Source organism: Acomys russatus, chromosome 27 (assembly GCF_903995435.1).
Source record: "Acomys russatus chromosome 27, mAcoRus1.1, whole genome shotgun sequence".
Classification (NCBI taxonomy): Eukaryota; Metazoa; Chordata; class Mammalia; order Rodentia; family Muridae; genus Acomys; species Acomys russatus.
Window position 1 is genome coordinate 54,061,798 of NC_067163.1, and position 26,710 is coordinate 54,088,507.

At 38.8% G+C, this 26,710-nt stretch overlaps 1 protein-coding gene across 1 annotated transcript in view; it reads right to left on the reverse strand.

The window, feature by feature from the left end:
- The window catches only part of LOC127210047 (PH and SEC7 domain-containing protein 3-like), a 114,544-nt gene that overhangs the window by 63,884 nt on the left and 23,950 nt on the right, over window positions 1–26,710 (reverse strand). Inside the window, exon 3 of the mRNA XM_051169740.1 lies at window positions 4,001–4,194. Coding sequence (XP_051025697.1) covers window positions 4,001–4,194 — 194 coding nt within the window. The remainder of the gene's footprint in view (window positions 1–4,000; window positions 4,195–26,710) is intronic.

Genomic DNA, 26,710 nt, shown 5'->3' on the forward strand with positions numbered 1-26,710 from the left:
ATTACATCTCGATTGTTAGCCCTTCCCCTGTTTCCTCCCATTCTTCCCTCCCTCCCATTTCTCCCCTTCTCCCCTCCCCTATGTCTGTGACTGAGAGAGACCTCCTCCCCCTACATATGCTCTCAGAATATCAAGTCTCTTCTTGGTAACTAGCTATCCTTCCTCTGAGTGCCACCAGGTCTCCCCATCCGGGGGACATGGTCAGAAAAGAGGCACCAGAGTTCGTGTGAGAGTCAGATCTCAGTCTCCACTCAACGGTGGAGAATATCATGTTCATCGGCTAGGTCTTGGTAGGGGTTCGAAGCTTACTGCCTATATTCTCCTTGGCTGGTGCCTTAGTTTGAGGAGGACCCCAGGATCCAGATCTGCCTGTCATAAAGTTCTTCTTGTAGGTTTCCAGGACCCTGTGGGTCCTACTATTTCCTCTTTCTTCCATGCTACTCTTGCCTAAAGTGTCAATCGGATATCCTCTCCTCTGACCCACTTTCTTGGTAAGTAAAGATTTTCATGGTACGTATCCCTTGGACTAGTGTTTTGATATAAGTGAGTATATACCGTTTGTCTCTTTTTGCTTCTGGGTAAACTCACTCATTATGATAATTTCTAGATCAATCCATTTGTCCACAAATTTCGGGAATTCCTCGTTTTTAATAGCTGAGTAGTATTCCATCGTGTAAATATACCACAGTTTCAACACTTTTATTTCTCCTAATGGTTAGCAAACACAAAACTCAGAAGTGTGTGCTTCTTCACTCTGTCTTAATGATTATAAACATTCTCTATTGGCTACTAGTTGTGATAAAGAAGGATTTAGCAAACAATCATCACTTCATCTCATGTATTCTAATTTACATTTCTATTGTTTTCTGTAATTAAAAGGAACACTCTGAGAACACTGAGTTATATTTGTTGTTGGGTTTTTGTTGTTGTTGTTGTAGTGAAAAACCACAGTTAAGCTGTGGTTGGCAACAAGTTTATACTCACTCGTTACAAACTGTCATTCCTTTCTAAACAGTATAACCATATGCAAATGCTTCGAGACATACAGGTTGTGTCTAAAATACTGGAGAATTGCTTACCTGTACTTTAACTTACATGGGATTTAAAATAGAGCTATTTAAACACTTCATTAGTCCACATTTTTACCGAAAAGATAGTAATATGATACTAGATATGAGCGCACTTTTCTTATACACTATGCCAGTGAACGGAAGGCAGCATGATCACAGATGACTGTGGGAACAGAAAAGTAGCAATTTATGTGGGGAGGCCTGGCACAAGGCTGAGATTACCTGCAGAGCCGTGGCCGGTAGGAAATGGCTCTGACATAGTGAAGAAGTCCACTGATCCTACTTTACAACCTTCAGTCACTTAAATGCATGTCACACAAGCAACAGACTGTCTCCACCACAACAAACACAGAACTCAATTGTTTTCTCCTTCAAATTGCTTTTTAACAATAAACTAGGCAGAATCAGATCCTTTTGTCTGTTACGCTGTTACTCCATGCTAGATAAAGCCTGGGCTCAGATGAGTCAGAGGATTTCACTTATCTGAGTGGATGATAGCCCTTGCTCTGTATGGCAAACTCAAATGAGTTTATGTATGAGGTGCTTGGGATCAAGACTGAGCAATTATTATTATTGTTGAGTTATTACTGACTTTGGTCATGTGGACTATATTTTGAGTATTTAATCACTTTCTTGACTTCCACAAGTAGCACCAAACAGATAAAACAAGTATTTGTATTTTTTTTTTCATTCTGTCAGACAAAATACTAAAGATGCATCTGGTTTTCTAAATTTGACTTTCCACAGCTTTCCCTGAATGTCAGAGTCAATGGTTCTGGTAAACACATTCACTTCTATATGATATGAGCACTCGACCTGAACCATTAGTGTTCTCCTGGAAATACCATTTCTGAGTATTTTTCTAGAAGGCAAAAAATGATATAAAACAGTAAAGGTTTAAAAAATGCTCACGTGAAAACTATGTATTTAATCTGAAAATCTTGAGCCCACGAAACATTTAAAAATAAAAGATATCAAATCTTGGAATGAACAGGTGGTCTTTTCAAGACAAGTCAATGATTTAGGGAAAATAATCTCTCAATAGAAGTTAAGCTTTTATGAAAGACACATAACAATGTTGTCTTCAGAGAAACAGGTGATGCCAGCATACATACGCAGCCACAATTTAACTCACGGTGTGGGCTGGTCTGGCCATGAACTTACTATGATGCTGGGTAGGTCTTAAATTCCTTATCATCTTCCCTCTGCCTCCTAAGTGCTGGGATTCTAGTATGTGCTAACACCGTGCACTTTTAAAATAGTTTCCTGACCAGGCATTTTAAAATAGACTTATTTTGTTTCTATGTGTTTATAAATGTCCATTACCTCTATTAACTGGTTATATCAGACGTGCCTTTATTTTATATTTAGCACATGGACTGAATCTACATAAATAACTGGAGAAAATGGTTACAACTATACCTACAACCTTGGAGATGAGAGCTGAAGCTGAATATAGCAAGTTGCAGACAAAGGAGTGTATCTACGGCGTTAAATAGAAATTGAAGCAGGCTTGGCTGCTAATAGGTTATCCACATTTGGTGCATGGAAAGGAATGCATGTGCTTGCTGAAGTGAAGACATGATTGTCTAGGGATGACTTGCAGCAGCTGCCATTCTGAGGCCTGCATCATACTTTTCCCTAGGGAATCTTTCTTCTTCTTGCTACTGCAACCAAGTGGATGCTTTTAGTCACAGTATTTTACCCCCTGAGTTAGGGAAACAGAGTCCTGACTTAGAATATACTAAGTGAAAAGTCAGGATTATAAAGCTCTTTACTGCCAGTACTGATTTATATGCAGCTGGCGAAGAGTCGTGTACCCGTCTGTACATAAAGACAATTTGAAAAGAAAAGAAAAATACAGCTAACACACAGAGGCATAAAGGAAACGTGTACTTTGGTAGAAATCTTTCATCTTCAGGGGTGTCTTTTTCCTATGCTGGTTTTAATTAGTGTCACTTGCAACTAAAGGGACGAAACACAATGTTGTCAAAAAGAAAAGTCTGTCAGGCAAGTATATGACGTCCACAGAAAATGCGGTAGAGGTGCTCCTAGATTACTGAACCATCAGGAAATGCATTCAGCGGTATTAGCCAGTATCAAAGCCACTACAGCACAGGGGCTTTCTTCACTGCAATTTAGCTGACTATGGTAATCCCGCGAGGAAAGTGCTCAGTCACAGACTGCCCGCTCCCTCACTCCACGTTTGTGTCGGTAGGAAGGCAGAAGACACTCCAGAGGTAAAGTCTACTAATTTTAAGCATGCAGAAATCTTGCCCTACCCTGTTCAACTACATCAAACGGTTGATTCACTTCCTCCAAATATTATTCTAACTATGTGAACACGTTTCCTTCTTTTCAAACTTCAAATACCTTACCTACCTGATACACAGAGAAATGAGAAGCCATCAATGGTGGTCCCTTCAGCTTTCCAGCTCTAATGACATCACATCGCCCCGGCGTGCTACCTTTTCATCTTACCAAAGGCCCACCGGCTCCACACATCCTTTCGTCATTGTCTCTGGGACCTTATGTTACTGATTACTCTATGAGCTACAATCAACCTTTCCCCAGGCGTCAAAAATGTAAATCCATGAAGACAGGGTCTGTGGCCATCCCTGTAATGCTACATGGTGTTACTCAGTATTATTCGTTGAAGCCACAGATACACAAATGAACGAGACCTGGGGAAAAGAATAACCTGTGAGGAGTTTTCCATTTCTAGACTTCTGAAATGACTTTGAAAAGATCAGGCACGAAAGGGAATTAGTTCCTGGTTTAAGACTGGATGACGTCTCTAACTTCGAGAGTACTTCTTTACATAAATACAATTTTTTTTTCTTTATCCTTGACTTTACTTCAAATGAACTCACTTTAAAATTTGAACCTAAAGATGAAATAAACAGAAAATGGCAATCAACAGTGCTTACTCTTCTTTCCGTCCATATCTGCATGGATTTTGCGAGCCAAAAATCCACTTTTATATACAGCAGCATTTGGGTCATGAGGAATGTCCAAAAACGGGTTAGTTGTGCTCCCAATACGACTGATGGTCTTTGGGTGTGTTCCATTGGCCTTCTCATCAGTACCTTCTGAGGGAGGCTTTTTCTTCTCTTCATCGTCTCTGTAAGACAGAAAACACAAAGACTGAAACAGGAACTTAACAATAATTTTGAATGAACAAAGTTATTTAGTGTCATCAACTCCCTTGATTTGTAATAGTCCATCACTGTTCATAAGAACCGCTATGGTAATCAGGAAAATTATTAAAGGACCCAGTGTAAGAATAACAGCAATAGAGAAAGGAGAAGAAACACAGGCCAAAGGCACAGGAAATATTTTCAACCAAAAATAATCACAGAAGAAAAGTTCCCTAGCTAAAAAGGAGAAGATGTCTTATCAAGGTTCAAGAAGTATCCAGAACATCAAATCGACCGACTAGAAAAGAAAGACTCCCTGGTACATAATAATCAAAACAGTAAGTGTAAAAAAAAAAAAAGAGAGAGAGAGAGAAAATATTAAAAGCTTTGAGGGAAGGAGCCCAAATAACTTATGAAGGGAGATCTATTAGAATAACACTTGACAACTCAATGGAAAATTCCAAAGCCACCAAAAGGGCCTGGACAGATGTTCTACAGACTCTCAGAGACCTCAGATGTCAGTCCACATTGCTATATTTAATCAGCAAAACCTTCTGTAGGAATAGATGGAGAAAGTAAGACATTCTATGATAAAGTCAAATGTAAGGAATACACACACACACACACACACACACACACACACACACACACACAATCTAAACCTGCAGAAGGTGCTGGGAAAAAAAACTCAACCTAAAGAAGTAAACTACAATGAAGAAAACATAAGGAATAAATAACCCCAGACCAGTAAATCAAAAGAGGAGAAACACACACACATACACACACACACACACACACACACACACACACACACACACACACACACACTCTACCACCACCACCACTGCCAGAACAAATAACAGTAATCAACAAACACTGTTCATTGATACCTCTTAACATCAAAATTATATTTCCACCCTAAAAAGGCACAGACTAACAGTATAGTTAAAAAAAAAAAATAGCAAGCCGGGCGTGGTGGCGCACGCCTTTAATCCCAGCACTTGGGAGGCAGAGGCAGGCGGATCACTGTGAGTTCAAGGCCAGCCTGGTCTACAAAGTGAGTCCAGGATGGCCAAGGCTACACAGAGAAACCCTGTCTCGAAAAAAAAAAAAAAAAAAAAAAAAGGATCTATCCTTCTACTGCATCCAAAAAGCACACCTTAACATCAAGGATAGACTTCATCCCAGGGTAAACAGGATAGAAAAAGATATCCCAAGGAAACAGACCTAAGAAGCAAACTGGTGTAGCAATTTTAATATCTGACAAAATAGGTTTTAAACCAAATGAGTCAATAGAGATAGGGAAGGACACCACACACTCACCAAAGAAAGCCCAAGAGGACATTGCAATTCTTAGTATCTATGCCCTAAACACAAGGACAGCCAAGTTTGTAAAAGAAATACTACTACAGTTTAAATCACACACTGACCCTCACACAGTGATAGTGGAAGTCTTCGATATCCCATTCTCACCAATAGGCAGGACATCCACACAAAAACTAAACAGACAAATGCAGAATCTAAATGATATTATAAACCAAATGGGCTTAACAGATATTTACAGAACATTCCATGCAAACACAAAATAATACAATTTCTTCTCAGCGTTTCATGGATTTTTTTTTTCAAAATTGACCACATACTCACACACAATTCAAGTCTCAACAAATATAAGAAAACTGAAGTAACACCCTGCATCCTATCTGACCAAACAAATTAAAGCTGGTTTTCAACAAGAGCAGCAACAGACAGCTTACAGAATCATGGAAATGGAGCAACTGTCAAGACATAAACTAAGAAAGAAATAAAGAACTTTTTATAAGTGAGTGAGAATGAATCTACGACATATCCAGCTTATGGGAAACGATAAAGACGGTTCTATGAGGTGAGTTCACAGCACTATATGCCTACACAAAATATTGCAGAGATCTCATACCAGTCCCTTAACATACTTGAAAGCTAAAATGAAGAAATAACACCCAAAAGAAGTAGACAACAAAAAAAGAAACACCAACCAATAAAAAAAAAATATATATATATACAAAAAATTTAATGAAACAAAGAGTTGGTTCTTTGAGAAATCCAGTAAGTTTGACAAAATCTTATCTAAATTAATTAAAAAGCAGAGAGAAAATAACCTAATTAACAAAATTAGAAATGAAAGGAGTTACTACATAAGAACACAGATGAAATCCAGAAAATCAAAAGGATATACTTTAAAAATCTATACTCTACCAGAATTAGTAAATATAAAAGAAATCAGTAATTTTCTTGATATATCCCAATTACAAAGTAAAATCGAATTCAGATAAGCAATTTAAGCAGACCTATAACCCTTAGTGAAACAGAAGCAGTAATTAAAAGTCTGTCTCTCTCAAACAAAACAAAACAAAACAAAACAAAACAAAACAAACAAGCAAACAAAACCCTCAGGGCTAAGTGGTTGTAGCACAGAACTCTACCAGACTCTCAAAGAAAAGCTAATACCAACACTCCTTAAACTATTCCACAAAATAGAAACACAGAGGAAGAGGAAACAGGCTATCTAGATGAGACCTGATAGGCTGTGGTCATATGGTGGCAGAGGAGGTCCACTTCTGTCAGAGGTCTAGGGGAGGGGAATAGGGCAGAAGAGGGAAGGAGGAGGGAACGGGAAGATACAAGTGAGGGGATAACATTCAGGATGTAATCCGAATAAATTATAATTAATTAAAAATTTAAAAAGTAAAAAATACCAGAAGAAACACTGCCCAATCATGTTATGAGGCTACAGTAATCCTGATACACAAACCACATAAAGACAAGTAATAATTGGTACCTCATGAAACTGAAAAGCTTCTGTATGGCAAATGACACCATCATAAAAGTGGTAGTCTTCAGAATGAGGAAAGATTCTTACCAAACAACATATCCAATAGAGGGCTAATATCCAAAATATATAAAGAACTCAGAAAGTATTAGGCACCGAGAAGACAAATGATCCAATTAAAAATGAAGTATACATCTAAACAGAGACTTCTCAAAATAAAATCAATTAGCTGAGAAAAAAATTTTAAGTGTTCAGCAGTCTTCTCAACAAAAAGGGCAAGTCAAAACTAGCCTGAGATAGGCAGGCGATGGTGGCGCAGGCCTTTAATCCCAACACTTGGGAGGCAGAGGCAGGCGGATCACTGTGAGTTCGAGGCCAGCCTGGTCTATAAAAGTGAGTCCAGGACAGCCAAGGCTACACAGAGAAACCCTGTTTCGAAGAAAAAAAAAAAAAAAAAAAAAAAAAAAAAAAAAAAAAAAGAACATAGCCTGAGATTTCATCTTACATTTGTCAGAATGCCTAAGATCCATAAAACACGTGACATGTTGGCAAAGATGTGGATTAAGGCAAATACTCATCCATGCTGGTGGGAGTGCAAATGTCTATAGCCAATGTAGAAATCAGCATGGTGGTTCCTCAGGAAGATGGGAATCATTCTATCTCAGGATGCAGCTACAGCCCCCTTGACCATATACCCCAAGGAAACTTCATCCTACTGCAAGTACAGTTGCTCAACCATGTTCACTGCCACTCCGCCTACAATAGTCAGAAACTGCAAACAACCTAGACATCCCTCAACAGAAGAATGGATAAAGAAAATGTGTACATCTGTGCTTTGGGGTATTAGCTGTTGGAAAACTAATAACTGTGAAATTTGATGGAACTAGAGAAGAAATGATCTTGAGTGAGGGAACCCAGACCCAAAGAGACAAAAATGGTGTGTGTTCATTTATATGTGGACATTAGGTGCTAAGTCAATGCTAACTAAGCTCACCACAGAGGTCAGGTATAAAGTAAAGGAGCATGGGAGTAGGGGTGGGGTAGGTGGGCACAAATAGATGTCCCTAGGAAAGGGACTTAGATAGTTACGGATGGATGGGTGAGGGACTGGAACGGGAAGATCAAATGGAGAGGTGGAGAGGTGCGGCAGAGGACGGAGGGAATATGAGGAGACACAGCTAGAATGGAGGGCCACTGGAGGGGCCCTATGGAAACCTAACACAGCAGCAGCGTCCTAAAATGTTAACACATATAAAAGCACTCTAAATGAAATCGCCAAATAATAGGGGACACAGAGCCCCAACTGGCCATCTCTTGTTACCAAATGAAGCTTCCAGTACCAGAACTGGGTTGTATCTAATTAACTTTTTGGTCAAAGGGGTCCTACAGAAACTCCCAAACAAGCCGGGTTGCTGCCAAGCCGATAAGCTTATATATTCACAAACTGAATGCAAGACCCCATTGCTGAGAAGAGCATACACATAACTTATTGAACACAGAGTAGAGCTACTGCCGACATGAAGCCTTCCTTCACCTTTCATGCCAGCATCTTTGGTAAGGAAGGAATTCTAAGAGAAACATAAATACCAACCCAGCCACAGACCCTCTGTTCTACAATAATGCTCCACCTGCAAGGTAAGTGATGCATTGGTAACATAAAGCTTCTGGGAACAGCCGACGGATATCTGACCTGGCTGAAGGCATACTCCACGAGGTGGAACCCATATCTAACCCTCTTTATGTGACCAAGAACTTGGAAATACAGAGCCCAGGGACAAAGGGTAAAATCAAATATTACTGCTTTTTTTTTTTTTTTTTAAGTAGCAATGAGATGAGTCCTAATGCCATTCTGCTATACTAATAGATAAGCATCTTGCACAGCTGGCACAGCAGAACTTTGTTGTACAGCAGATGGGACCAAATGCAGAGACCCACAGATGGACATTATGCAGAGAGTGAGAGACCCTGGAACGCTTAGCCCTAAAATGGGTATCTCCGTCAAATCCCTCTACTCAGGACTCAGGGAACCCCATGGAAGAGGAAGCAGAAAGAATGTAAAAGCCAGAGGAGATGGAGGCCACCGATAACCCAAGACCCCATGCTCATCTGAACTCACAGAGGCTGAGGCAGTGCGCACAGGGCCTGCATGGGTCTGCACCAGGTGGGGTCCGAGAGCTGAAAGGAGAAGCAGATGCATACTCCCATCCCTAACCCAGGAGCAACCTCAAACCCATAAACAGCTGCAAATAAAAACTCAGGGTCATCCAAGGGAGTCTCAGAAGGGAATAAACCACTCTCCAGGGTATGCTGCAGGCCCAGCAATAGATGGCCAATGGAAAATAAACTCAATGGAGTCTTTGGAAGGTCCTTGCTTCATAAGCAGGTTTCAGGGCTTTTCTTCTATTATTATTTTTTTAATTTTATCTTATTTTTAATTTTTATTTAATATATATATATATATTTTTTTTTCTTCTCTTGTTTTACCCTACAGGCCCTTCGCATATATATTATGGCTTCCAGTTTAGTGTTTTTATGGGATTTCCGAGTATGCAAACAAGTGGGCCTCTGATTCTTTTGCCTTTTCTTGGGATCTTTTCCTTTCGTTTGTTTTGCCCACTTCCAATGTGTTAGTTTTTGTTTTATCTTATTGTATGTTTTTATTATTATCCCTTAGAATCAACCTGTTCATTTTCTAATTAGAGACAGCAAGGGGGTGAGCTTAGATGAGAGGGCGAAGTTTATGGATTTGAGATTGCTCCTGGATTAGGGATTGGGGAGTCAAGGAGAAGCCACATTCAGGATATATTATATAAGGGAAAAATCTATTTTCAATAAAAGAAAAAATTAAAAATTAATAAAAAAGCACTTATTCTGATTTTTAATGAAATAAAAGCACGGTAAAAGCCAGCAACTAGTGACAGTCTCCGATGTGCTAAGTATTAATGATCACAATTATTATGTAAGGCCATATTAGCATGTTAAATTGCAGATAAGGGAACAGACCCAGTGAGTCCAAAAAAATAGCCAAAGCCACAGATTTAGTAATTAAGAGATAATAAAATACAACTGGAGAATCTTTATAGCCCTGCTTTCCCCTGCTATGAGGTTTCTTGGTTATCTTCTTTCAAACAGTGCGGGTGCTGGCAGCGAAAGTATGAAAGTTGAACTTTTATACAGGCCCAGGCAGAACAACAGGTGCAGAGGGGACAACAGGTACCTGCAGATAGAGCCCACTGAACAGCACTGAGCTTTGTCTGCCAAGCAAACAGGCTTCCAAACCCCAGATACAGCTGTGGTGTCTCCATGGTGCGTCTGTGTCTCAAGAGCTGCTCCTTCACACTGGCATGAGCCAAGGCCGCCAGCCACTGTGAAGCTTCCATTTGTCTTGCCTTGCTTTCCACATCTCTATAGCCTACCCTGAGCACAATAATTTTAAATCGGAGATCATGACACACCCCAACCATGAAGAGGCCAGGAGATCATGTGGTCAACAGTCAGTTAATAAAGAAGTGGAAAAAGCAGAAGAAAGCTATTCACGGGATCCCATAAGTAGCTAGAAAACCAAACAGTATAGGAAGAGTCTGTATAATGCTGTTTTCATTTCTATCCGCTACCATTTATTAACCATTGGATCTTTCATCAAAATTTTATCCAAAATAACCACCACCAAAATATATGCTATTTATTTATTTTTTACCCACTTTACATCCTGATCACAGCCCCCTCCCTTTTCTCCTTCTGGTTCCATCCTCCCATCTTTTCCCTCTCCCCTTCTCAGAAAAGGGAGCTCCCACCCCTGCCCACCAACCCTCCCAGGAACACCAAGATTCATCCAGACTAAGAGCATCCTCTTCCACCGAAGCCAGACAAAGCAGCCCAGCTAGGCAAAAGTGGTCCAGCAGCAGGCAACAGAGTCCATGTCAGAGACAGCTGCCACTCCACTTGCTAGGGGACCCACATGAGGACCACGCTGCCCATCAGCTACATGTGTAGGAGGCCCAGTCCATGCAATGCTTCTTGGTTGGTGCTTCAGTCTCTGTAAGCCCTCACGAACCTAGGTTAGTTGATTCTCTTGGTCTTCTTGTGGAGGTCTTGTCCATTCTGGGTCCCTCTATCCTTTTCCCACTCTTCTACAAGACTCTACAAGCTCTGCCTACTGTTTGGCTGTGAGTATCAGCATCTGTTTTGATGCACTGCTCGGTGGAACCTCTCAAACCCTCAACCGAAGAATGGATAAAGAAAATGTGGTACATTTACACAATGGAATACTGCTCAGCTATTAAAAACAAAGGCATCATGCAACTTGCAGGCAAATGGATGGAAGTAGGAGATATCCTGATGAGGTAACCCAGACCCAGAAAGACACACACGGTATGTACTCACTTATAAGTGGGTCACTAGTCATATAGCACAGGATAGCCATACTGCAATCAACAGACCCAAAGAAGATAAGTAACAAGCAGGACCCTAGGGAGGATGCTTGAATCTTACGCAAAAGGGAGAGCCAACCCCTGTTACTATTAATGATGTTCTGCTGGCTTGCAGACAGGAGCCTAGCAAAATATATTTTAAATAAACATGACTTTCAAAAGCAGTTAATGAGGAAGATGGAGGAAAATAACCTATGTCTCCTAATGGTTTCTTGTAAGTAACTGAGAGATAAATGAAGTTAAAATTGGAGCCCTTAAGCATCCATATTTTACATTCATTTTGAAATAATTTTAGACTTGCAAAGACAGTACATCAAGTTTCCATATGTCCAGCTTCTCCTACTAGCAGCTTATATAACCACAGTGACATTTTCTAAACTAAAAAATTAGCATTAGTAAAATACTATGGATTAAAAAGACATTTTTTTTTTGAGGTTTCACCAGCTTTTTAAAAAAAAATTTACTTTTTTTTTTTTTTTGTTCCAGAATTATTTCCCAGATCCCACAATAGATTTAGTCATTGTCATCACTGCCATGTCTCCTTATTCTCTTCCAGTATTGTTCCTCAGCCTTTCCTGGCCCTTCGTGACGTTCACACGCTGAAGAATTCTGGTCAGTTATGTTGAAGATTAATTTCAATTTAGATTTGTCTGTTGTTTTTCCATTAGACTGAGGTTGGGGTTCAGGATGGAAAGAATATAATTTTGGTCATGTACCCCTTTTACAGTTCATCAGTCTCAGGAGTAGAGGTTTTATGGGTCATATTAATTAATCATGGTGACCTAAAGTAGTGTCTCCCAGGGATCTATACAAAGTGTCCATATTTTTGTAAGCATTTTAGTAAAGATAGTTTTTTTAATTTTTATTTTATTACTTTATTCATATTATATCTCAACGGTTATCCCATCCCTTGTATCCTCCCATTCCTCCCTCCCTCCCATTTTCCCCTTACTCCCCTTCCCTATGACTGTGACTGAGGGGGACCTCCTCCCCCTGTATATGCTCATAGGGTATCAAGTCTCTTCTTGGTAACCTGCTATCCTTCCTCTGAGTGCCACCAGGTCTCCCCATCCAGGGGACATGGTCAAATATGGGGCACCAGAGTACGTGAGAAAGTCATACCCCACTCTCCACTCAACTGTGGAGAATGTCCTGTCCATTGGCTAGATCTGGGTAGGGGTTTGACGTTTACCGCCTGTATTGTCCTTGGCTGGTGCCTTAGTTTGAGCGGGACCCCTGGGCCCAGATCTGCCTATCATAATGTTCTACTTGTAGGTTTCTAGGACCCTCTGGATCCTTCTACTCTGCCATTCTCCCGTGCTTCCCTCATCTAGAGTCCCAATAGGAGGTAATATTCTGCTTTTTGTTTCTCTTTAATTTACATTAATATTCAGAAATGGATATTATATTTGTTGTGAATTAACATGCTTTTTTTCAGAATAGTTATATGGGTATTTACAGCCCTCTTTAGAATTGCATCCAATCCCTAGCAACTGAGGTATCATTTTCACCTACAATGTTGCTGTTTTCAGAATGATATATAAATGGCTTCTTTTCATTTGTAAAATACACTTAACATACTCCATACTCCATGCCAACCACTAGCTTTGTGGTTATTATTATGGGATACTGTTTAATTTTATGGATATAGCCAGCTTATTAATTCACATATGAAAAGGCATCCAAGCATTATCTAGTTTCTATGTTTCCATTTTATACTAAAAATGTGTTTTTAAATAGCATTATGAAACCACTACAGAAGAACAGTTCTACAGACCTTTCATAGATTAGAAGCATCTAGAACGGCAATTTCTATCTTTCAAACAGATAATTTAACTCAAAGCAAATGCCATAAAATCAGAAGGGGAAAGACGAAAGTCATCATGCAGGATTAAGAACAAGACTAAGATGCCAATACTCACTGCTTCAACATAGTGCTGGAGGTTCTAACCAGGGCAACTAGGCTAATGAAACAAAAGGCATTCATACAGGAAAACAAGTGTGTCTCTTTGCTGACGGTACGATTTTATGAAAGGAAATTCAAAGGACATCACACCATAAAATAAAACAAACTAAAATTAAATAAAATAAACCCTACTTATAACTCTTAAATTAAGTAGAGTTGCAGCTTAGAAAGGAAACATCAAAAATTAAATGTTTTTTATGAAATAACAAACCGAAAACAATGGTAAAACAAGTAATTCTACTTAAAAAGACCACTTTCCAAATAAAAATAACAGGAGTGTTTCCAAGAAGAAGGAAAAGATATATATATATATAGATAGATACAATATATATATTATATATATTGAAAATTATAAAACATTGATGAAAGAAAAAAGGATATACAAATAAATGATTAAGAGGTTTCATGTTCATAGATTGGGCAGATTAATTTATTAAAATAATATTACTTAAAGCAAGCTACAGAGCTAATGTAACCCAACAAATATTCCAATGACATCACACAGAAAAATTTATAGTAAGAAGCCTAAATTTCTGGTGGAATCTGAAGGTACTCTGAACTTTAAACAATCCAGACCAAAAGAGAAACAGAAGCCTTCACATACACACTCTCATGTGGAAACACAGTGTGTCTGTATCTTCTTAGTAGTTGTGGAAATCTGGGTTCAAGACTTCTCATGGGTACTCACTCAAGGCCTTTACATAAAATGGGGTTGTATTTTGCACATAACCAACGCATCCAATCACACAGTGTATGTACTGTGTAAACCATTGTTATAATGTGATGCTTAGGGAACAATGGCAAAAAAAAAAAAAAAAAGGTAAGCAAATCTTAATATACAGTTCTTTAAATATTTTTCAATATATGATTTGCCAAACTCATGAACATGGATATGGATCAACTATAAAGGCATTGTAATCAAACAAGATGCTACTATTGATAAAAACCAGAGAGACACATCAACCAATTGAATCAGATGGAAAGCTAGAAATAAATTTATTTATAATCAGTTGATTTTAATAAAATCTCTAAGAATTTACACTAACAGTCATTAAAAGACTTGTGTTGGGAAACTTGACTACTCTTTTATAAAGGGTAAAGCTAGACCTTTATGTCATAAGACAAAAAACAAAACTCAGTCAACTCAGGTGGATGAAAGACATAAGCATAAGAACTGACAACCGAGGCAAGCTAAGCACCAGTCAGGAGAGTGATTTCTTAGGTACGACTCCAAAACCATGGGGAGCAAGAGCAAATTCAGATGTTCGATCAAACCATGGAGCAAACCATGGATTACCAAGGTAAATAAATAGCTCTTAGAATATGTCAACAGTATTTGCAAATCATCTGAGAAGGTCCAATACATCAATACAAGAAAATAAGAAGATAAGATACTTTGAGAGTAAAATAAAAACATTAAATAAATTTTATTACACTACATCTCTAAGATAGTAATATTTTATTATTGCAATTTTTAGCTTTTTATTTAGTCTATTATGAATTTATATTTGTGTGTGTTAGAAAGATAAAATATAAGTAGATTACAGTACAAACTTTCAATTATATATTTTATCTATAATAGAATACTTTTATTCTATTTTGTAAGATATATAGTATTAATAAAGGAATTGTCATTCATGACAGTGTTGACATTACACTAAGTGAAATGCCCTAAGGATAATAAAGGCAGATGTATGACTTCATGCAGTCTGAAGAACTGATCTTACAGGAAAGCTAACATAACGGAAGTTCGCAGTAATTAAGAGTGGTAGTGGAAGAAGGGGATGGGAGAGATGCTGACCACAGGGTGCAAAGGTTGAGACAGGCAGGACGCTTTAGTCATCTACTGCACAGCAGCTGACCGTGCGAGCAATAACACATTGCACACTTCAGAAATGCAAAAGTCAATAAACTGATGAGTATATTAATTAGCTGGAATGAACATTTTTTTATAATGTGCAGGCACAAAAATAATCATAAATGTTACAGGACTTTTAAATTCACTTGAGAAACCAAAGATAATCCTTCGCATTGAAAAAAGGAAGTTCAAAGTTGACATTCCAATCTCTCATGTAGAGAATTATTGCATTCTGTGTTGTAGATATAATCTCACATGATGTATTTAACTGACTTGAGCAACCTAAAATGTACTCATCTGGAAGTCAGTGTATCACCATTCAGTTTACTTCACTACAGTTTATGAAAACTAAGTACTTACTTTCATCACTTCACTACCTTAGGCCATTATAACTAATCACAGGAAATATGCACCTTTGGTACATTTATTTAAAAGAGAAGGCATTTGAAACACATGGTGGCTTCAAAAATTTCTTTTTGACTTCTTTATAAATAACTGGAGACCAAAATTATAGTAGATTTCATGCTTTTCAGAAAATTTCCTAGCTGGGTGCAGTGGTGCATGCCTTTAATCCCAGCCCTCGGGAGGCAGAGGCAAGTGGATAGCTGTGAGTTCGAGGCCAGCCTGGTTTACAGAGCGAGTCCAGGACAGCCAAGTCTACACAGAGAAAGTCTGACTCAAAACAAACAAACAAACAAAAAACCAAAAAAGAAAAAAGAAAATTTCCTGTAAAATGGCATTGTACATCGATGACAAAGAAAGGAAACAGATCAAACACCAATCAATGAATGATTATACCAGACATATTTATATCAGGTGTGCTGTTACTCACAATCTCAGCACCTGGGAAGCAGAAGCAGTACGACCACGCCAAGTTTGGGACTTGTCTGGCCTATACAGGAAACTGCACGTCAGGCCACATATATAATAAAACTGTGGGGGAAACCTTCACATTTTACCTCAGTATTAAGGATAAATGATGCTCTGGTACGTGTGTGGGAGCCATGGAGGCTAGAGATGTCACTAGAAAAATAAAACAATGCTTACCCTGAAAATTCTACAAAAGACTGTTTTAAACGTCAAGATTAAAAAAAAAAAAAAAAGGATAGCCACTGTTTTCAGTTTTAAAAAGCAGAATGATAAATTTCTTAGAGGCAACAAACTAAATAAAATCTCATTTCACATAGTTTTAAAATTCTACATTTATTATAAAAACATCGATTAGGAAATATGGAACAATGTATATAAACATACACCTTAGGCACCATTCTTGTGTGTAATTGAAGGACCTAGCCTTAGCATTTTCTTTGAATTTTATATTTGGTATGATTATGTGATTTTATGAAAATTCTGATTCAAACAAACAAACAAACAAACAAACAAAAAAAAAGCAGAGAGTGATAAATGCTTTGTTTTAAACTGACCAATTATTAAACCTAGGTTATCTTTAGAATAATGAGATGGTGATTCAAAAACTTTACTCTGAGGAATACATCAGAAATATTTAAGGATCACATAAAAATGTTTTGTATTTTCAAGTGGGACACAGTTGAAGACACTTGTTTAAAGATGAATGTTGAAGCACTATTTTTATTTAGAGTCCTCAGGCACTAAGAGTGGTCCTAGGATTTGGCAAACACGAACACAATGTGAAAAGCAACATGCTATGGAGTCAGCACCAAAGGCTGATCCTGTGTAACACAAAAAATCCATTCCTAAAAATTGTATGTTGGGTAACACCATACTAGTGAGTGTCTAGGTTCTTGGATGAAAGAAGAAAAAAAGGACCATATAAGGAAATTAAACGTGAACCTCAAGTAATTACCTAACGCCGAGTAAAAAATACATACATACACAGATAATGACCACGTGATATTTTCTCCATGTTGGATATATCCCTATGCTATATTGCTTCCATTCCACAAAATATCGGGCATGATTTTCACAAATGTAACAGAGCTCTTTGCAGCACCAGAAACATCCCAGCCTAACAGATTTCTTTATTACTCTGAGCAAACTTTTCAAGAGTACTAAGCACATGACGGACGTGGTCATGACTGCGTGTGTAAGTTATCTGAGGCCTTCACCACACATCATCTTGCTTGAAATATTATACTGAGCTTTAGCAATTATAAATATAAATTTTAAAAATTAATTTATTTATTCACTTTACATGCTGGTCATAACCCCTCCCCCCTCTCCTCTGGGTCCTACACTCCCTCTGTCTTCCCCCTGCCTCTCTATTCCTCAGACAAGGGGAATCCCCCCTTACCCATCAACCCCAGCTCATTAAGACCCATCAGGACCAAGCCTGTCCTCTTCCCTGTGGCCTGGAGAGGCAGCCCTGCCCCCCGGGGAGTGGTCAAAAAGCAGGTAACAGAGTCCACGACAGAGGCAGCCCTCTGTTCCCCTTACTAGTGGACCCACATGAAGCCTGAGCTGCCCATAGGCTACATCCATGTAGGGGGCCTAGGTCCAGTCCATGCACGGTCCTTGGCTGGTGCTTCGGTTTCTTCAAGCCCCTCTGGGCCCTGGTTAGTTGGCTCTGTTGGTCTTCTTGTGGAGCTCCTGTCACCTCCAGGTCTTTCTATCCTTCCCCCCACTTTCCCACAAGACTCTCTATGCTTCACCCAACATTTGGCATTACGTCTCATCATCTGTTTCAAACTGCTGCTGGGTGGATGCTCTCAGAGGACACAAATATTAATTTTATAACATCAGCCAAAGGATATTTGTAGTGCCACAGTGTACAATGTCATAACCAGTAGTTCTGCTTGCCTACTCAGGAGCTGAAATATGGCAAATTCGTCTTCACATTTTTGTATAATTTGTAAAAACTCAATGCAAAATAAATCACAATAATAATCTATAATGGTTATATGTTAGAATAATATTCTGGTTAAATAGAATCAAATATAAGTACTTTAAAATTTTCAATTGGTTCTTTTGAACTTGCTAAATTTACTATTTGACATTTTAATGACATGTTATAAACTGTTCAGGTTGGTTACAAATTCTGATATTTGAGTATTAAAAACTGGAAGACACTCTACTAGGAAAACTGTATGTATCAAACAGAACTTTATGACAAAATAACAAGAATGGAGGTTCTAAAACAAGTACTTTTAGTGTTGCTAAGGAAGGTTTATGAATGGTCTTGTCAAGATCTGGGGGATGGGGGCGGGCAGGGAATTCCACCTGCTCCAGATGCGGGCTGGTGCCATCTGGTGGTGGCTGGCTTTTGATCTTCAGCGTGGACTACTTAGGTGTGTGATGGCTGTGCTGCGGGACAGAAGTGCTATCTGTAGCAATATTGTGAAAGCCTTCCTGGATCTCCTTCAGGAGGCTTGCTCATTCCCACAACATCGCCACGATTTTTTTTTCCAACATGGATGTCAGAAAACATGAAACAATCATCTTTAACCTGTGACATTATTCTTAACACAGCATATTTCTAAGGCAAATGTAGCACTTCATCTATTCATTTTTAACAGATGTCAAAATGTGGCCCCACATCAATCCTTTTGGATTTTCTGTATAAGCAATCATACAGTTGCAGACCGTTCTTTGTTTGCTAGACCTGTGTGCCAACACCTTTATTCCTTTGCTTATCATGCTGCACTCGGCAGGATTTTGTTCTTTCTTTCTTTCTTTTTTCTTCTCATGTATTTTATTTATTTATTTTCTTTTTTATTAATTTATTCATATTACATCTCGATTGTTAGCCCTTCCCCTGTTTCCTCCCATTCTTCCCTCCCTCCCATTTCTCTACCATGATACTGAAAAGCAGTGGTGAGATGAAATGGTTTTATTTCCCCACTCGCCCCTTTCTGGACTGACACAGGTAAGCTTTTAAGCTCAGCACGAGACTGACTCCAGTTTTTTCTACATAGGTGCTCTTTATCGTGCTGAGAAATCTTCTATTTCCAGTTTGCTGACTATTTTAACAATCATGTTTAGGTAATAAACTCGGCCTTGCTTCGTCAATATCTACTGATAAGACTCTGTGTTAGTGTATGTTTAGACAGAGTTGTGTGTAGTCGTTGCTGACACTGAACTTGCTGCACAGCCAAGAACAGCCTTCAATTCCTTCCTGATCCTTCTGAATCTGCTCCGTACGTGCTGGTATTGCTAGCATCAACTGCCAAGTTCAACTTTTGTCTTTCATAATTAGTTATTTGATGCAACACATCAATTTTGAGACGTTTACCAAACTTTGCTGCACATTCAGAGAGAATCTAACATGAATGTGGTATCTAATTCTATTTACACACTGGGTTTGGTTGTGTGTGTGTTGCTTTTTAAAATAATTTATTTATTTTTATGGGTTTTTTTTTTTTTTGAGACAGGGTTTCTCTGTGTAGCCTTGGCTGTCCTGGACTCACTCTGTAGACCAGGCTGGCCTCAAAATCACAGAGATCCACCTGCCCCTGCCTCAAAGTGCTTGGATTAAAGGCGTGTGCCACCATGCCCAGCTTTTTTTTGTTTTTGTTTTTAAAGAATTTATTTATTTTTAATTTATTCACATTACATCCTGATTGCAGCCCGCTCCCTCATCTTCTCCCAGTCCCACCCTCCTTCCCTTCTCCCCCACCCCCAGTCTTCAGACAGGGGGAACCCTCCTCCCCTGCCGTCTGACTCCAGTCTCATTTTGGTCTGTGAGTACTAAGGGTTCTGACGGTGTGCTCATGACACACTGGTCTGTGTTTTAATGGTTTTTATCTACTGTGGTGGTTACGACACGTGCAGCATGTGAGAATGCAGAGTGGTGCTCCTGTTCACTTGTATCTTCTTGGAGAGATTATAAAGAGCTGGTCAAATTCATTCCGCAAATGTTTGGCAGAATTTAACAATAACACCATCTAGATGTGGTGCTAGTTAAAAAGGCAATAAATTACTGATTCAACTGTTTCATTGCTATTGGCCAGTGAGTTTTGGATGACATTTTCTTTAAAGAATTTGTTCCCATCATATCTGTGGTCATAGAGCTTTTTGTAATATCTCTTTATATTCCTTTAAGTGACATAATATTTGAAATTACATTTCTTTCATATCTGAAATAGGTAATTTTAATTTAAGCCTTCAATTTTTTTTTTATCTTAGTTAACACTGGATAGACCTTATCTATTTTATCAATCTTTTCAAAGAACTGACCTTAACTCTCTTAATTACCTGATCACAATTTCAGCCTTAACTTTTTTCTTTTTTTCTACTTACTTTGGGTTTTAATTGATTCCCCTCGATCCCAGTTTTCTGATATAGAAAGTTATTGATTTGAAACCCCTTTCTTCCTCTAATCTATACATAAGTTGCAAAGTAATTAAACACTGATTTCACCACAGTGCACACATTATGATAAATTCCATTTTCATTTCCTGTTAGATTAAAACTGTTAAATTTTTCTTTGGAGTCATTGCCCCCACGGACTATTTAAAAGCATGCTGCTTAGGCTCTCTGTTTTTAGGAGATTTTACAATTTAATTGTTAACTTCTAATTTAAGTCCATTCTAGTCTAAGGGCAAATAGCATAAGCTTTCTAGTTTAACAAAAAGTGTTAAGGTATGCTTTGTTGTGGCTGAGAGTGTGACCAAGTTCTCAACTCTGTCGCAATCAACAGCCCAACCAATATTTGAATTCTATTGTTACTATAGGAAGTCACCAATAGACATCAATTACATCCAATTTATTGATGGTGCAGTAGAACTGACCAACGTATGACTTTGACTTTTTGCCTCTGGATCTGTCATCAGTTTCATGTATAAGGTTTAGAATCTATCAGACTTTGACTTTCTGTTGACGTGGTGACGTTCCCGGTAGATGAACACATGAAGGGCTGCCGTGGCTTCTTAATTCCTGAATGTTTCCCTGCACTTAAATCTTCTCTGCCTCAACTAATACAGCTGCTTCTGTCCTTTTCCTTAGTACTAGTCAGCCCAGTCTATTTTCCTCCATCCAGTGACTTCAGCTTACACAGGTGTTTACATTTAAAATGGGTTTCTTGAGTTAACACAGTGCTTTTGTTTGTAGCTTGAAATGAATTATCAGTTGCTTCGCAGAATTATAAAACGTCTTTGGGTTTCATTAGAGTGCTCGGGAATTATTTTAATAATCATGTGTGCGATTAGCGTCTGTTTAGTGCTGGATCTACAAATTCATTTTGAGAGTAAACATTGGGACAATAAAATATAATGCTGTCAAAAAAAAAAAAAAAAAAAGAAATGATATACCAAAATGTAGGGCTCTCCCTCATCCTCTAAATTTACTCTACCTCCTGTTTTCTGGCCTATCTGGATCTGTGGCTTGCTGCTGTCTGACACTGGTGGGAAACTGTCAGTCCCTGCTGGTCCAGTATCTCTTTTCCATTCTCTCTTGCCTCTTTTGCACATGGTGTCAGTACATTACGCCCAGAGTTGTCCAATTCTCAGAGGGGCACATCTTCTTTAGTTGTTGAGTTCTCAGATATTCTGTTCCTTTTAATAAATCTTAGGCCCCCCTCCCCCCTTTTTTTCCATTCAGAAGCTCCTGCTGACATATCCTCAAGTTTAGAGTCTTCTCTCTCACAGGTCGAAACTATTAATGGGCCCCAACACCCTACCATGTCTGTCAGTGATGCTTATATATAGCTTCACTGTTTTGCTCTTAGAACGCCCATCTCTTTGCTAACACCTCCCATCTGTTCCTGTGTGCTGTTTACTTTACCCACTGGTGTTCTCAGCATCTTAATCAGAGTTGTTTTCACCAGGAGCTCTGACAAATTCAACTTCCTTGCACTATCTGACTGATTCTGGTGCTTCTTCTGTCTCTTCAAATCGTGTTCCCTGCTTTTAAGTGTGCTTTCTGGTGTTTTTTTTCCCTTATAGCTAGAAATGTGTTATGGGAAAAAGTAAGTATATTAAATATCAGAGTAGTAATGAGATGAAGTGTGTATGTTGGGGAATGTTCTAGAATTTCAGGACTTGGTCTCAGGCTGTTAGTGAGTCTGACTTAGGACGAGGTTCTTGTATGCTCTCCATTTTTATACTTTAGCCCTATCTTGGGATTGAAGTGCACTTTTCTTCCCCTCTATCAGGTGGGCTTGAGCAACTCAACAGGCTCCGCCCTGCATATGCACTCCTCTAGCAGAAACATTAGAAGAGGTTCGTGTTTCAAACCCCACTCTGAATCTCCAGTCCAGCTCTGGTCACCATAACTTAGGAGCTTCATCTCAGAATTGCTTCACAAGCTACATCCTTTCATCTCACTGAAAATAAAAATCTAGACAGGAGAAGGCAGAATTCTCAGGAAGAGAGCTCACAGGCCTCTTAAGAGGATGTCCCCATCCGGGGCATCATATCACCTATAGGAAGGCAGGTGGGACACAGCAAGTCGCAGGCAGCCAAAGCCTTGCTCTCCTCCATGAAGGAAAAGCCTGGGTATGTTCCTCAGGGTACATACTCAGCGTCAGCTTAATAGATATCAAAATCAAATCAAACACTAAAGCTGCTGGGTGGCATTACGTTGAAGAGGATACCTAGAGGGATGCACATCACATAATGGGTAGCATCTTTTAACTGAAATATTGTAATAAATAACCAGCGTAGTTGTGTACATAGCACCGTCCAGTCAGTAGAAGGAGGGAAAATGCCACATAAAGTAAGCTGGCTTCTTAGCATGAGGACTTGTTTTAGGAGTGGTAGAAATGGGGTAATGGATTATGGTAGTTGTTAGAGTTGACAGTTTTTTTTTTTTTTTTTTTTTTTTTTTTTAAGAAAACCATGGGGTTATACCTAAGTGAAGTTTATAAACTAATCAACCAAACACTTCAAAAAAGCAGGTCAATGTGGTTGCTAGAGCACATTGCTAAACTGGAAAACAAACTGGTGAGCTTAGTGAAACAGTGGAGATTTGTCCTGGGCTCTCTGCTGTTCTGCATTATGATGCCACCAGGCAGGAGGAGTTTAAAATGGGTCTGTCCTTATCACTTATCAAAGATAAAAGCAAAGCATGTTGATGAACTTCAAGGCACCAATGCAAGTATGAAACACTTTATGTTTTATTTTCTAAAAAAAAAATAAAATAGCCTGTTTGGGCCTAGACCTTCTAAATGTAAAAGCGTGGCTGTGCTTTTATTTAAAGGGTTGAGCTCTGCGGGGTGTCCATTAATATCAATAAGAATGCTGACAGATGTGAAGATGAGAGCTCCTTGCTTTGCTGTCTAAATAAAAATCTATTTTTAACAATTGTAGTGTTTAGCTTTCTAAACTACATGTCTAAATAAAAATCTATTTTTAACAATTGTAGTGTTTAGCTTTCTAAACTAAGAACATTATAACTGGTGGCCTCAATATGTTCCTTAAAGAAAAAGTTTTAGAAATACACTGAGGTCAAATCTGATAAGAGACTTGCAAAAATCCTATTAGAAAATTTTAACAGTCAAGTAACTTCCTTTAGCCTTATTAATATGGCTAATTTTTCTTGCGTTTTGAAAAGACATCTATACTAAGATGTAGAGATAGGTAAGTGATGAAATCCAAACAAATATTGACATATATTCAGGGCCTATGCATACTGTAGATCACTTAAAAATCATGGTTTTTGTATTATTCTTTTCTAAAAAGCCAAGGTTAGCAAATTCTCTAGATGATAGCAAATCCTACATGGCCAATGTATTAGAAAACATTTCCTCACAGTCCAGCCCCCAGAATTCCTCCTGCCTTCGTGACTCCAAAATCGCTTTAGGACAAGCAAGATGGTAATATTATAGTCACGCCCCATCTACTCACCAACCAGATGACGTTGCGTCTTCCCAGCTGAAGAAGATGAGGCCAGCTTTATCTATGCTAACGCCATCATCACAGTGAACTCTTAAAACACCCTGAGAATCTATCTCAGTGCCATCACTTTGAGACAGCACTTATGCACGAAACACATCTTGTGTCTTTTCCCCCCCTTTCTGAATTTGCATTTGAAAAGTGAAGAATTTGGTAGCAAATTACTCTACTTTCCTATATGCCTGAATTATATACATCTGAGAAAGGCATCTTTTTAACTGAGAGGGAACAAGAAACACTTCTAGATGAGATGTATGGACTACGATCTAGGTTAATAATATGACATTTTATAGACTTGTCTGAGTTTTCTCCAAGTTACCAGCTCTGAAACTTTGCTTTCCTAAAACGTGCAAGGCCAGGACAAAGTATGATCCATACTCAGGATCAATTCTACATAACTGATTTCCAGATAGTATGTCTTCTTCAGCTCAAAATCTTAAGTGTCAACTTCTAATCCCTGTGGTTTTTTTAGAAATTCAACTTATCTCCTTTTAAGTGAACAAAATAATGTGGTTCTTTACACTTCCATACAGTAACATGTGTGTGGTTCTTTACGACACTTCCACACAGTGACACGTGATGCAGTACCTGCCACGGTAGGAATACGAACATAAGCCAAGAGAGCAATGGCACAAACAGGAAATCTTCCGAGAAAGGGCTGGAGATGTTGCTCAGTTGGCAGCGTGTTTGCCGAGCATGCGTGAGGCTCTCGGTTTGATCTCTAGCACTATATGAACCTGGGTGTGGTGTGGCATGTCTACAACACCAGCACGCCAGATTCAGAGTGGGATAATCACAGGTTCAAGGTTACACTCAGCTACAAAACCAGGCGAAGAGCAGCTGCGCTACATGAGACTCTGGTGTTGTTGTTGTTATTAATTTAACTAATGAAGCTAACCACACTTTCCGCTGAAACAGTCCTGTTAATCCAAAGGCAGACAAAGGAATTTCAACTTTTATTACTAGATGGTTTTGATGTGGCAAGAAGGGAAAGCTCAGAGGGAGAATTACAAGAGAAAAAAATGATAAAAAGAAAACCTAAATGAAAGGAAAGAAATTATCTTCATAAGTAAAGGTAGCACATTTAAGTCTGAATTTTAAAAAGGATGTCTTGGGTAAAAACAAAATGATTTGTTTTTCGAGGACCACTAATTCCCACAGAGGAACTGAGACTACATTTTAATTATTATGTATTATTACTGAAAATTAAGATCAATGCTGAGTTAAATAAAGTATGAAAAGGAAATAAAAAAACAAGAATAAAAAAGCTCTCAGGAGTCATTTCTTGGAAAAAAAAAAAGACTTTAAGAGACTATACAGAAAAATGGAAGTAATAATTTCAGATCAGACCCTTGGGTTAGACAGAATTAAAGTGTGGAGCCACAAGGACAAGTAATAAGTTGCTCCATGTCCGCTCCAGCCCTCAAGCTTTCTCTGTAACTCTCAGAGAAGATTTCTAGACAAGGCAGGCAGTCCCCTTTCCTGAGGACGTGTGTACACAGGTGCAGGCATACCCGCCTCATACACTTTCTCCCACAATCTCACCATACACACCATACACACCACACAACACACATAAAACAAACACACTTATACCACACACATCACACACATTCACATCACATGTATACATTCATGCCATACAGAATCACAACACACACTCACACACACACACATACACACTCATACCACAACACACACATTAACACCACACAACACACACTCATGCCACACACCACAGACAAACATACACCACACACACACACACACACAATTAGACACAGCAGTAAAGAAGCGTGAAAGTCTTGAAAGGTTTTTTCCCACTTTCTGATGTCAGCAAATCCGTCTCTTAGCAACTATGGTACCAGAAAGGACAGGCACAATTCAGGTTCACAAGAAAGAAGTAGAAGTTTTATTGTGGCTCTTTGCAGCCCTGCTTGGCAATGTGCAGGGCTATTCTAACCATGAGGAGGGACAGAAAGAGCCCAACAATGCCACTCCACCACATATGAAGCAACAATGAGGCACTATTTGAGGGCAGACAAGAAACCATTTAACTCAGCAAAACAGGTAACAAAGGTTCTGAAATGGTCTCACCATAGCATGAATTGGTAGGGAAATATGAAATAGCAAAGATTATTCCATGAAGCAGCTATAAAATGTTCACTCAGACTTAAAATGAAAGGCAAGAGCAGTGAGAACAGACGTATGAATGAGATTACCTCGTGGGTCAGTATTGAAAATGGTTACCTCGTGACTTCATTAAAGAGAGCCCGGCACATACTTTCTAAGGGGGACTCCTTGTAATTCCTAAATGTGGGTGCCATAGAGTTATATCAACAATCAGAGAGGTTAAAACACCAAATTCATTATTTTTCTTCTAAATACCATTGTGTTTTTACTTTGCCACATTGCTAGTTGTGTTCCCTGAAGGTCTGCATGTGGGTATATTTTAAACAAGGCTAGAATTAGTTACGCATGCCATCTTATCTGTCCTACTCTCTGCTTTGATTTTTTTCTGTAAACATGAACTATGAATTGCCTTGAAGCTAAGGAAAATGCCTCAGGCTGTATATACAGACTTTTGTTCTTTCAGAATTCCTAGCATACTGTATAGGTCAAAGCAG